This window comes from Miniopterus schreibersii, assembly GCF_964146895.1.
Source record: "Miniopterus schreibersii genome assembly, chromosome: 8".
NCBI lineage: Eukaryota > Metazoa > Chordata > Mammalia > Chiroptera > Miniopteridae > Miniopterus > Miniopterus schreibersii.
In genome coordinates, this window is record NC_138109.1 from 13,179,171 (window position 1) to 13,192,037 (window position 12,867).

Below are 12,867 nucleotides of genomic sequence, written 5' to 3' on the forward strand. Positions count from 1 at the left end.
TTCCCTAACTGCGTTCTAAAGCAGTGGGAAATAAACACAGAAGTCAAACACAGGAGACCGGCAGCTGCACTTTATTACCAATAAAAGCTAAATTGGAGCATGCAGCTTAGGCGTGCAGCCAAATGGACTTTCTCCCCATTTCCCAGCTAGACCTTGGGCCAGTCTCCCAAGAAAGCGTTTGGTTTTACAGAATGGAACCCTTACCCAGAATTACTGCCTCACGTAGTCTGGGGCAGAAAAGGAAGGAAAAAGAACAAAGCCTCAGTGTGTAAATTCTTTTGATAGATTGGCTCCACTCAGTTGAGAAATGCAGACAGTGGGGCAAGAGGCAGACGTGTCGGTCCATGGGAGGCCCCCCCCACATGGAAACCCAAGGAGTGGGGAAGACATGTTCCCCCAAAATACCTGCTCTGTTCTAGGTGCCAGGGATATAACAGTAGGACAGATGGGGTTCCTGCTCTCATGGAAATTACAGCCTAATATGTGTGTGTGTTGGGGGGAGGGCATACAATAAACAAGTGAACAACTAATAAACAAAATAATTCTAAATCTTAGTGAGTGCTTCAGAGAAAATGGAATGCTTCTTGATGAGGCATAGGGGAAATGGGGGATACATTACCTAGACTGGTCAGGGTTAGACTCTCTGAAGAGGTGATCGTTGAGCCCAAACCTAATACTAAGGAGACTACTATGCCAAGATCTGTGAGCAGAGTGTTCCATGTAGAGGGAACAGCAGGTACAAAGGCCCTGGGGCAGGAATAAGCTTGGTGTGTCCAGTATCAGTAAGGCCAGTGTAGCTGGAGAGATGAGTAAAGGGGGAAGGACATGAGAGCAGGGAGGCATGGAGGACTGGGTGGTGCAAGGCTTTATAAGCTGTGCTAAGGAGTTCAGGAGTAACACGATGGTGGCCCAGGCTCTATCCCAGGAGACTTTGAATCTCATCTGGGGTCTGGGCATTTGTATTCTTATCAAGCTACCCAGAGTAAAGTATATTTGCCTGCAACATGCTTTGAAACGTATCAAAAAAATAAAATGGCTTGAGGGATGGATGGAGGGATGAAGAGAACAGATTGATATATGATAACACAAGTATAATAAAATTTCAATTTAGAATCTAGGTGGTGGAAGAGTGCATACTGACTATACAACTCTTTCAACTTTTCTGTGCATCTGAAAATTTTTTAAAAGAAGATGTCAGGGAGAAGAAACTCCCAAGATACTGCCAGAAACATAAGGAGGTTTGGGAACCACTGTTCTGAATCTTTGGTGTAGCATAAGAGCAAGATGGGGCCAGGAGGCTGGAAAAGGAAAGACTCTTACACTGAAAAAAAGCAAAAGTACTACTTAGCAAACAAATGACACCAAGAAGACCAACAGACTTATAGTGATTTGCAGTAGGCCTGATGGGGGGGGCAGTTCTGCTTTATGTTCCTTCCAGGGTCATTCCAGGTCCTGGACTGAGAGGCACGCTGGTCCAGGCAGTGCCCCACATGGACTGGAAAACCATGGCTCCTCTGGGCATCTGTGGTTGTGTGGGCACATGGCTTAGTGAGCAGAGCACGGGCTAGATTGCAGTCCACCTCACATCTAGCTGTACATGGCTGCCCTGCCTAAAGCGCCATTAAATTCAGCAAACATTTACCCAGCGCCACCTGTGCTGGATACCACAGGCTTGGAAATGAGTAAGACCTGTCCCTGCCTGAAAGAAACTTAAGACAACAGGCTGTGTATCTCAGCATAGAACTTACTCTGTGGAGTTTAACCGTGGTTCATTCATTCATGGAACAGTTGCTCAACTGGATTTTGAGCACCTTATGAGGCCTCGAATGAAAATAAAAGACATTGAATGCAGTACAGTATCACATTTTCTAGAGACAGCAGGAACGAAATAGGTATAGTTAGTTCTATGCCAGAAAAACCCAGAGGCCTGCGGTCACCACATGTGCAGCTCAGAACTCACAGCCCTTTGCACTTGCCCAGGCCTGGGCTTTTCACCAGCTTCCCAGGGTTCAACTGGATTGCGACCGGACCCTGGGGAAGAGTCACGAGACTCGTCCTTTCCCCTTGAGCATGCCTGCTGGGCCACTTACAGTCTCTGACGGGCCTGTGGGTTAGACTATTGATAGTATTTAGAAAGCTTCTTTGGGAGTAGGTTAAAAAGCCAGTTGAGAATGGATGAGGTAATTTTTAAAGGTACGTGGTTGGCTCTGAAGGTTTGCTTTTGAGGTTTTGTTTTATTTGGTTTTTTTATCTTGCCCATAAAGCGATTCTAGCTTTAAAATATTCCCTGTAGCCCAGTCGGGTGTGGCTCAGAGGTTGAGCATCGACCTAGGATCCAGGAGATCGTGGTTCGATTCCCGGTCCGGGCACATGCCCGGGTTGCGGGCTCCATCCCCAGTCGGGGGCGTGCAGGAGGCAGCCGATCAAGGACTCTCTCATCATTGATGTTTCTATCTCTCTCTCCCCCTCTCCTTCCCTCTCTCTGAAATCAATAAAGATATATTTAAAAAAATAAAAAAATAAAATATTCCCTGTAAAATGTATGTTAAAACCACAGCGCAACACCAGAATGGCCAAAATGAAGAGAAAACATGTAGTTCTACTCTTGTCCTCCGCTAGTGGGAGTATAAATTGGTTCAGCCACTTTGGAAAACCATTTGACAGTAACTACTAAACGGAGCATTCACATACCAGGGATGCTAATCCTAGTTTTATACCCAGCAGAAATACACAGGTATGTTTTCCAAATGACATGTACGAGAATGTTCACAGCACCGTGTGTGTTATAGCCCAAGCCTGGAGACCGCTTACATGCCCATCAGCAGTAGCATGGGTAAACTGTGTCCCATGAGCACAGTGGACCGCTGCCCAGCGGCGTGAATGAGGGACGTACCGGTGCGCCTGCGAGACAGGCGCATCTCACGGGCATCATCTTGCACGAGCACCTTTGTGTAAAGAGTAACCTAGGCAAATTCTTAGTGCTGGCGACGTCAAAGTGGTACCCTGGGCGTGGGATCTAGCGATTGGGAGCAGACACAGTGGGGATTTGGCGGTCCTGCTAATGTTCCCTTTCTTTTTTAAAAATATATCTTTATTGATTTCAGAGAGAGGAAGGGAGAGGGAAAGGGAGAGGGAGAGATAGAAACATCAATGATGAGAGAGTCATTGATTGGCTACCTCCTACATGTTCCCGACTGGGGATGGAGCCCTCAACCCAGGCATGTGCCCTGACCAGGAGTCGAACCCCGATCTCCTGGATCCTAGGTCAATGCTCAACCGCTGAGCCACGCCCTGCCGGGCAATGTTCCCTTTCTTGATCTGGGTGCCGGTTACATGAGTGTGCTCACTTGGTGAGAATTCATCAAGCAGTTTTTCGTGTGCCTGCTATATCTCATTAAAAAAATAACATTAAGGAAAGAGAATCTATTTTTTTTTAAGAAAGGAAAACCAAAAATACAAACTATAACGAGTCAGCTGTGTTACACTAGAAGCAAGCACTGGCCCAGGGCCTGTGCCTCAGTGAGCCTGTGACAGCTTCCCTTCCCTGCAGGGCGCTACGTCTTGTCCTTTGTCGGCTGCAGTTTGGCCATTGTGGGCACCTACTTGCTGGTGACATTCGCACCCAACAGCCATGAGAAGATGACTGGCGAGAACATCACCAAGCACCTCGTGAGCTGGCCTTTTCTCTTGTACATGGTAAGAGAAGCCTCTGGTCCTTCCTCCTGAGATGTTGGGAGGGGGTATCGAGTCTTAGAAACCAGAAACCTGAATACCCAGCATTAGGGGATGCATGTGAACCATGATGTATTTCATAGCACCGAAGACCATGCTTGTGCAGGATACATAGTTCACAGGGAGGTGCTTTCTTCACTTAGGTCCTGAGGAATGTCTAAAACCGAGGAATGTGATAAATTTATTTTTAGAGGTGTTCATGCACACCTAATGTACCTATAAAAGACTAGATGCAAAAATACGTTCCATCAGTAGTTTTCTCTAGGAGATAGAATTATGACTGAGTTTTTATCTTGTCTTTGTCTTTATGTATCATCCAAAATTTCTACAGGGAGCATTTATCACTTTTATGGGAAGAAGGAAAGATGAAATTTTAAACAATTATAAAATGTTATTTACTTATTTTTGCCCAGCATCACACAGCTGATAGAAACACAGTAGACACTGGAAACTTTGTCTCCTGAACACCCAGCGAGAGGTCAGTCCTCCCTCTGCCCCATTTACATCCAGTGTTAGGTCTGCAAACAAACTAATCAAGGGAAACATGCAAGGTGTTAGCTAAGGCTACAGGGGTAGTCCTGCTCCATGCCTGGCATTGTGCTAACCACTTTTTTATGTATTCTCTCAACAACCCTATAAGTATTTTTCTCTCCGTTTTCTGGATGAGAAAACCAGGGCTTAGAGAGGTTAGCTAACTTGTTCTGAGTCCCATGAGAGCAGAGCTGGACTTGAAGCCTGGCCTGCCTGGCCTCAAGTGCCACCGTCCTTCACCATGGCCCACTGACACAGGTATTCACTGTGCCCCCTCTGATGTGAGCAGCTCAGACTGCTCTAGAGGCCTTGGAACATGCTTTTCCTCAGTTTACCCACAAGGCAGAAGAAAGCTTTCCCAAGCTGGGCGCTATGTCGTCTCCCTACCACCAGCCAGCCCCAGCATTTACCTGATGGACATGGAGGAATGTGTGCAGGACAGAGCCAGAGACCCAGCTCTTTAGGAAAAGTTTCAAATCCATTATGTGCCGTGTGACTTTGGCCAAGTCACTTAACTGGAAGCTCTGCCTCCTCTAAACTGGTGGGAGTCACTGGACCTGGGCTGGTTGTTCGGAGAGGCACAAGGTGACATGGAAACCATCTAGCACTTGGCAAGATGCTCAGTGACCGAGTCAGCTGATCTTCTTTCATTGTGACTGAGACAGTGCTGCCAGCTAGAGAGATCTGGCCAAATCAAATTCAATAAATATTTTTGTCTGTTATATGCCAGACACTGTGGATTTTAAAAAAATAAATGAGACGTGCTCACAGAACTGATCTATCAGGAGGCACCAGCTTCTACACAGCCATCTCACGGGAATGCCACGTGCTGTTCCAGGCAGCATTTAGGCATCGGGAAGAATGGCTGAAAAATGGGGCTCCCCTGGATGCACGCCCGATGGTTGGGAGTGTTAAATAAATAACTGTCCATCTGCTTGATGGACTATTCTGCAGCCATTAGAGATAATTATGACAACTTCATAAAACACAAAAATTGTTTATGGTAACTAAAAGCAGCCCGATGCAAAATTGTGCGTTGGCAACGATGACGAATAGATAAAATATGTATTCACTGCGACAAAAACAGAGATGAAAGCAGCTGTGTTTTGTGGTCTCTCATTATGAGGCATTTTCTAAAATTTTCTTTTCAAGATGCCCGTTAATGTTTCTGCATCAGTTTTTATAATAAATAAACGTTGGTAGAAGGTTGGGGTAGGCAAATGGAGCTGAACCATTGTCAGATTTTTCTGCTTTCCTTTTGCCGGCGGCTGGGGCTGGCTTCACTTCTTGGGGAAGTATCGCCAATGTCTGGGCCTTTAAGGCGCAGAAAAGATGAGTTGTTGATCCAAGTCGGGGGAGCTTCTCAGACTGTCCAGGTTCAAATCCTGCCATTTACTAGCTTGGGGTTATGACGGTACCTATTTCATAGAATTATTGTGCTGATCTAATTACTTGAGTATAGATAAAATGCTTAGAGTAGTACCTGGCTTATTTATGTGTTCGTTAAGTTTGAGCTGTGATTATGGCCCTATAAGGTAAGAATTACTGTTATCCCTATTTCACAGAGGAGGTAACTGAGGTTTAGAGAAGTTAAGTGACTTGCCCAAGGCCACACAACTAGTTTAAGAGCAGATCCCAGTTCAGACCTGGGCCTCCCTGACTCTAGTGTCCTGTTCTCCCTGCTCCACTAAGCCGCACACATTGGAGGCTTGGCCAGGGGGCAAGGGGCGTGTGCACTTGTCTACTTCACCAAGGAGCTCTTCTTTGTGAACAAGCGTCTCCCTCTTTGACCGACCCCCAGTTTTAGTGGGGTTACCCATGGAGCAATGAAGTAGGAAGAGATCGTCTCAGCCTAATGAATCTTGTCCATGTGGATGTGGGGCCAGCCCCTCACCCTCAAAGCTCAGCTATGAAGCAAACTCCTTCTCAGTGTTGTCTGGGGATTTGAGAGAACCACGCAGTATTCCCTCCTTTTCCACAGGATCCTATCAGTAGTTCAGGGAGTGTTGGGTGTTTCAATGCCCTTTCAGCTCCGACGGTCTGTGACTAATGAAGTCAGCAGCGTCACCCCCAGCCCAGCCCACCAGGGTCTCCGGTCTCCCTGTCTCTGCCCCCCGCTGACCCCCTCTTGTTGCTTTCCGTAGCTCGTGGAGATCATTCTGTTCTGCTTGCTGCTGTACTTCTACAAGGAGAAGGGCACCAACAACATCGTCGTGATTCTTCTCTTGGTGGCGTTACTCGGTAAGGGAGGGTCTGGGCGGCAGAGCTCTGCCGTCCCCAGGAGCGCCCGGAGGTCCCTGCTGGCTGGAGGCGGTTCCCCTGCGTGTGATCCGTCACACTGCTGGCTGCGTTCAGTGCTCGTGTTCAAATACTGAGTCTCCCAAGTGCCAGGAGTGGTGCTGGAAACACTACAGCGACGCACAGGACAGACTGACCCCGGGGTGCCCCATTCTGAAGGGAGGAAACGGCAGTTAGCAAGGGGACGAGTACTTTATATACACAGCTGCAAGGAAGGACAGCGCAGAGGAGGGGTGAGGAGGGTTAGGATGTCATTTCAGAGAAGTCAGAGGTTTCAGCAATTGAGTCCTTAAGGGTCCGTGCAAAACCAATCAGAGTCTAGGAAGTAATTCTGGATTCAAAGGCAAGAACTGATCTTGTTCTCTCTTTAGTTTCCTTTTAGAGGGATGGGTGCCATGGGGAAAATGGTTCCTAAATCAGGTTGGGGCAAGGCTCTAACCGCGCATAGTGTTTGGTTACTAACTAGAGCTTTGGTAAGGACCTGTGCTTCCCGGGGAAGGAGGGAGGGGGTCAGGGAAACCCTGCTGCTGCCTCCCAGGACTCTCCCTGTTTAAGCCGCACTGTCCTCTAATAGTGGGCCTAAGAGAGCACCCGGATCTTGGGAGGAGGGGATTCAATGAGACAAGTACAAGTGCCCTTTTAAGTGGTATTTCCTGCACGTTTCATAATGTACATACATATAAGCTCAGTGTTGTATGACTCTATTTTAGAATACATAAGCACATATGTATATTGGAAAAGCATGTGCATGTGCATTAGGGGTAGGGTTCCAAAACATTTCGGGACATCTGTCCAAAGTCATGTTTGTTGTTGTTTTAAATATATCTTTATTGATTTCAGAGAGAGAGAGAGAGCTAAAAACATCAATGATGAGAGAGTCATTGATTAGCTGCCTCCTGCACACCCCCAACTGGGGATCGAGCCCACAACTCAGGCATGTGCCCTGACTGGGAATCGAACTGCGATCTCCTGGATCCTAGGTCGATGCTCAACCACTGAGCCACGCCCTGCCGGGCCAGAGACATGTTTTTAAAAATATAATTGAGATCTTAAAAAAGAGCTCTTTGCCCATTACATGATATTCCTGTGATTGCCATGAGAATGATACTCAAAAGAGGGTTATTTATCCATTCAAAGATAGGCCCACTGTGTTCCAGGCACAGGGACCTGAACCCATTGCTTTTAGAAGTTTTGAAGCAACATTTGGAAATATTTGTCAGGGCTTTACTTTCCTCATGTCCTTGACGTAGCAGCGTAGACAGCGGGCAGCTCAAGGGAGAGGTCTCAGAGATCCGGGACAAACAGCGCCCGCTCACCACATGAATCGCTGGGTTGACTGTGCCAGGGTTCCCTCCATCCTTTCTCCCCAAGCGCTTTGGGGTGATAAACTGACATTCAGGGTCTGACTCCCTCCATGTTCCTGAGGCCCCAGCATGTGTGTCCACCCTTGGCAGGCTCGATGACGGTGGTGACGGTGAAGGCAGTGGCCGGGATGCTTGTCTTGTCCATCCAGGGGAACCTGCAGCTGGACTACCCCATCTTCTACGTGATGCTCGTGTGCATGGTGGCAACTGCCATCTATCAAGCCGCGTGAGTTGCAAGTACTTTTCCTTCTGGGCCTTGGCACGTGGGGCCCTTCCATTTGCTGGGCCTCGCTGCATTGTTTTTGAAGCCGAGGGAAGGCCGAGCACTCGGGTGCAGCCTACTGCCAGGGCTCGGCACCTGCTGTGGAGAGCGGGGCTGTTAATTTGCTGAGCTGCCCCGTGTAGGGGCTTGTTGCTTGAGAGACAAAGCCTGGAGTGGGTGTGTTTGACCCTCTGCGTCACAGTGTGAGAAATGCATGATCAGAGGCTGCCTCACCTCCCGTCTGCTCTGAGGCAGGCGTCTGTTTCGGGGACTCGAGTTGTGCCATCCCCACAAGGCACCCTTTTGTCAGCTAGGTGAAAAACAAAACGGTGTCATTTCTTGTCCTCAAGAAATCTCTCTCAAATCTCCCCAAGTGGGAGAGCAAGGTGATCACTCTCTCTCTAAGCATAAGAATTAAGTCAGAAGTAACCGGTCTGAGGGCAGGCCTGGGCCTTGTTCACATCTGAGACCTGGTGCCCAGCAGTGGGCCTGGAAGGGAATGTGACGATCCTGTGTGGGGACAGGAGGGTGAACTGCGCAGGTCTCAGTGTGATGCATGCGGCTGATTCACCCTGGCCAGACCAGGCTTTCACCTCGGCCTTTCCGACACCCCCACAGCCCGCTGACCGGAGTGCTTTTGTACTGCAGGTTTTTAAGTCAGGCCTCACAGATGTACGACTCATCTCTGATTGCCAGTGTGGGCTACATTCTATCCACAACGGTCGCCATCACAGCAGGTAAGGGTGGCCGAGTGCTAGCAGCAGGGACAGTACTCCAGGGTGGAGGGAGGAGGCGCCACCTTGGTCCGAAGGCCAGTTCCACTGACTGGTTCTGCCTGTGGAGAAAGCACAGGCTTTGGAGGCAGAGAGACCTGGGTTTGCACCCCAGCACAGACACAGAACTCTGTGGCTCTGGGAGAATCACTTAACCTCTCTGTGCCTGAGTTCTACATTCATAAAATAGAGGTAATAACACTTACCTCCTAAAACTGAAGTATGTACAACCCAAATGGCCCCTACTTTATAGAGCTGATGCAAGGTTTCTTTAATAATTTTTGCCGTCACCTGCTAGCTCCACAGCCTCCATTGGACAACTGACCACAGATTTCTTTTATATAAATTTTAGAGATCATGAGTATATGAAGCATCTGCAAGATAGTAGGAGTCAGTCAATGATTATTATTATTATTATATTCCCCTTTTCTTCCACTCCACCCCTAATTTTTTTTTTTTTTTTCATTTTCTTTCTGAGGTGGCTTTAGAGGCTGAAAGCACGTCAGAGATTTTTTTGTTTTTGTTGTTTTTTTCATCCTCACCTGAGGATATGTTTTTATTAATTTTGGGGTGGGAGGAGAGATTGAGAGAAACATTGATGTGGGAGAGAAGCATTGATTGATTACCTCCCCTATACTCCCCAACTGGAGATCGAACCTGCAACCTTTTGGTGTATGAGACATGCTTCAACCAGAACCACCCAGCCAGGGCAGAGTTTGTTTTTAAGTGGCATTGGTGACTAAAACCTTCAGAGTAAAAAAGGCCAGTAAGAACCAATGTGCCTGCCTTTGAGGAACGCCTGGCCATGAAGCCGTATGCTTTGCACTGCATGTTAGACGAACGGTGCCCCAGCCCTGCTCACAGAGGGAGGAAGGAGCAGGGCCACACACCCACCAGGGCCTGTGCTCTCGGCGGTACCAGGGATCGAGTGGGGCACTGGCCAGAGCAGCCCGAAAGCTACCCTAAAGCAAAGACACATCACGGTTAAGAACTGCGGTCCAGCCATGGTTGAAAGGAAGAGCAAACACCATGGTTGAGTCAGAAGTTGGGCAGGGAATCAGGAGCTCAGGAACTCTGCCTGAGTCCAGACAGATGCTGCCGTAGGGTGAGGGTGGCAGGCCCGTGTGGCTCCCAGGCTTGACATCTGAACGCTCCGACGGCTTAAACACAAAGTCTAGCTAATGTGTCCAAAGAAAGATGAGGAAAAGGAATATGTAAAAGACTGGTAAATACGTCTGTAGTTGAGTTCATGGTATTGTTTCATTGGGGGAAGCGTGCACGGGAACCCTGTACTATTTTTGTGAGTCTACTATTATCTCAAAATACAAAGTTAAAAAAAAGATGGCGATAAGAGGAGCCCGGGTGGGGGGGAGAAAGAAGACACAGTCTGTTGCCTTAAATGGCTTTGATTCCGTTCTAATATTTTACTAGGTGTGGTCATAATATTTTTTGATCGCCTCGGTTTCCTGCAGGGAAGAGAGCTTAGCCAAGTCCCAGACAGACTGGCAAGTAGGTGGTTTGAAATTTTCTGTTATTTGCTGCAGGTGCAGTGTTTTACCTGGACTTCATCGCAGAGGACGCGCTGCACATCTGCATGTTTGCCCTGGGGTGAGTCTTGCCCTCCTCTCTGGCCCCAGGGCCTTGCATGCACAGTTCCTGGCGGGTTGCCTCCCTTCCCGTTGTTGCTTCGGCCTCTCAGGCAACCCTGGAGAGCCAGTGGAGCAGCCGGGATTGGAGCTTTGTCCCTGGAGGTGAGCACTTGACTCCTCCAAGGGCTTTATTTCCTTCCCCTTTCTTCCCCTTGGGCTTTAACTTCTTGTCATTTCTAAAAAATCACATTTTAACACATGAAAGGCCTTGCATCCTGAACCTCAGATCAAAGAAATGCATATTGAAACTACATGAGATGCCATCATTTTACAAAAACTAATAGATTGATAATAGTCCATGTTGGCAAGAGGACGGGAAGACTGGGAAGCTCTTTAATGTGGAAAGGGACAGTTTGGCCATAGCAGTAAAAATTTTAAATGAGCATATTTTTGATGTAGCATTTTATTTCTAATCATTTATCTTGGGAAAATAATTGAAATGGGACACAAAAACACATGTATGAGGCTAATTTTAAAACTAATTAGAAAGCAAGTAATTGGAAGCAACGTAAATGCCCAGCAGTAGAAACAGGTTAAATTATAGCATGTTTGTGTAAAAAAATACCTTAGGGCCAGTCTGTAGGTACTGACATGCTTAGGATACATTAGATGGAAAAAGTTATTTTTTTTTAATGTATAGTCTATTCTAAGGTCTCACAATTCCACCTATGGACCTATTCCCAAAAGAAATGAGTATATTTATTGACAAAATTACTTATACATTAATATTTATAGTAGCTTTATTCATAATATGCCCAAATTGGATACAACCCAAATGTCTATCAATAGGAGACTGAAAAACAAACTATAGTATATTCAGACAATGGACTCAACACGACAATTAAAAGTAATGAACTAAAATGCCTGGTGGGTGTGACTCAGTTGGTTGAGAGTTGTCCCATGCACCAGGAGGTCCCGGTTCGATTCCCCATCAGGGCACATGCCTGGGTTGCTGGCTTGATCCCCAGTAGGGGGTGTGCAGGAGGCAACCAATCGATGTTTCTATCTCTCTTTCCCTCTCCCTTCCTCTCTTTGAAATCAGTAAAAACATATTTCAAAAAATAGTGAATACACACAATAAAGTGGATGAATCATAAAAACATTTATTGGGTGAAAGAAGCTAGCCATAAAAGAGTCAGACACACTATGCTGTAGCTTGCAAGAAGCTCAAAAACAGGCAAATCGAATCTGTGGTGAGAAAAGTCAAAATGATGGCTTCCTCTGGGGAAGGGTTGCGTGAATTGGGAAGAGGCCCAGGGACACTTTCTGGAGTGGAGGGGATGGAAACGTCTTCTCTGTTGACCTGGCGCGATCACGCGTGTGTGTGCACAGATAAAATTCATGGACATCTATATCTAGGGTTTGTGCGTTTTACTGCATGAAAATCATGCCTCGGTTTTTAGAAAGAGAGCTTGTTTATCTAAGATCCAGGGAAAAGAAAACAACAAAAAAGACTCTGGGCCCTGGCTGTCTTGGCTCTGTGGTTAGAGGGTCGGCCCAGGACCCTTCGGCCAAGGGCATGTACCTGGGTTGCAGGCTCAGTCCCCGGCCCGGGTCCGGGCGTGTGCGGGAGGCAACCAATTGATGTGTCTCTCTCACATCGATGTTTCTCTCTCTCTCTTTCTCTCTTTCTCTCTCTCTCTCTCCCTTCCACTCTCTCTGAAAAGCAATGAAAAAAATATCCTCAGGTGAGGATTTAAAAAAAAAAAAAAGACTCTGGAAGAATATACACCTCCCTGGAGGAGTAGGACTGGGGGAGTACAGGGACTTTCCAGTTTTTACTTTCTCTACTCCTGCATTGATTAAATGTAGACTATAAGGAACATTTTAAATTGAAACATATTTTTAAAGGCAAAGTTCTGAGACGCGGGCTAAGTGGAAGTGAAGGACCGTGGAGTTTTGCCTGGGAGAGCCTAATTTATTCCCATTAAGACTTGTGCAGAGTGGAGGGCGCGTGGGGATGTTATTATTCATCTCACGTCTGCGCCCCACAGGTCTCAGACCCAGCAGCCTCTTAGGCCTGCTCTGCAGTGAACGCCCCCCTCTGCAGCCTGCAGCCTTCTTTCTACCTTTTTTCCATTCCCTGGGTTTGAAAGGCCCCCTCCCAGCCTCACTCTGGCCTCATATCTCTTCCTCCCTTCTCTCTGTCCCTCAGGTGCCTCATCGCATTCTTGGGCGTCTTCTTGATCACACGGAACAGGAAGAAGGCCGTTCCATTCGAGCCCTATATTTCCATGGATGCCATGCCAGGTAACGTT

The 12,867-nt window shown here is 47.3% G+C and overlaps 1 protein-coding gene across 3 annotated transcripts in view; it reads left to right on the plus strand.

The window, feature by feature from the left end:
• Nucleotides 1–12,867, plus strand: part of NIPAL3 (NIPA like domain containing 3) — a 34,804-nt gene that overhangs the window by 14,167 nt on the left and 7,770 nt on the right. For all 3 annotated transcript variants that reach the window (XM_081146151.1, XM_081146153.1, XM_081146152.1), the window contains 6 exons: nucleotides 3,551–3,696; nucleotides 6,408–6,504; nucleotides 8,016–8,151; nucleotides 8,836–8,924; nucleotides 10,505–10,568; nucleotides 12,765–12,859. In XM_081146151.1, the coding sequence (XP_081002277.1) occupies nucleotides 3,551–3,696; nucleotides 6,408–6,504; nucleotides 8,016–8,151; nucleotides 8,836–8,924; nucleotides 10,505–10,568; nucleotides 12,765–12,859 (627 nt within the window). The remainder of the gene's footprint in view (nucleotides 1–3,550; nucleotides 3,697–6,407; nucleotides 6,505–8,015; nucleotides 8,152–8,835; nucleotides 8,925–10,504; nucleotides 10,569–12,764; nucleotides 12,860–12,867) is intronic.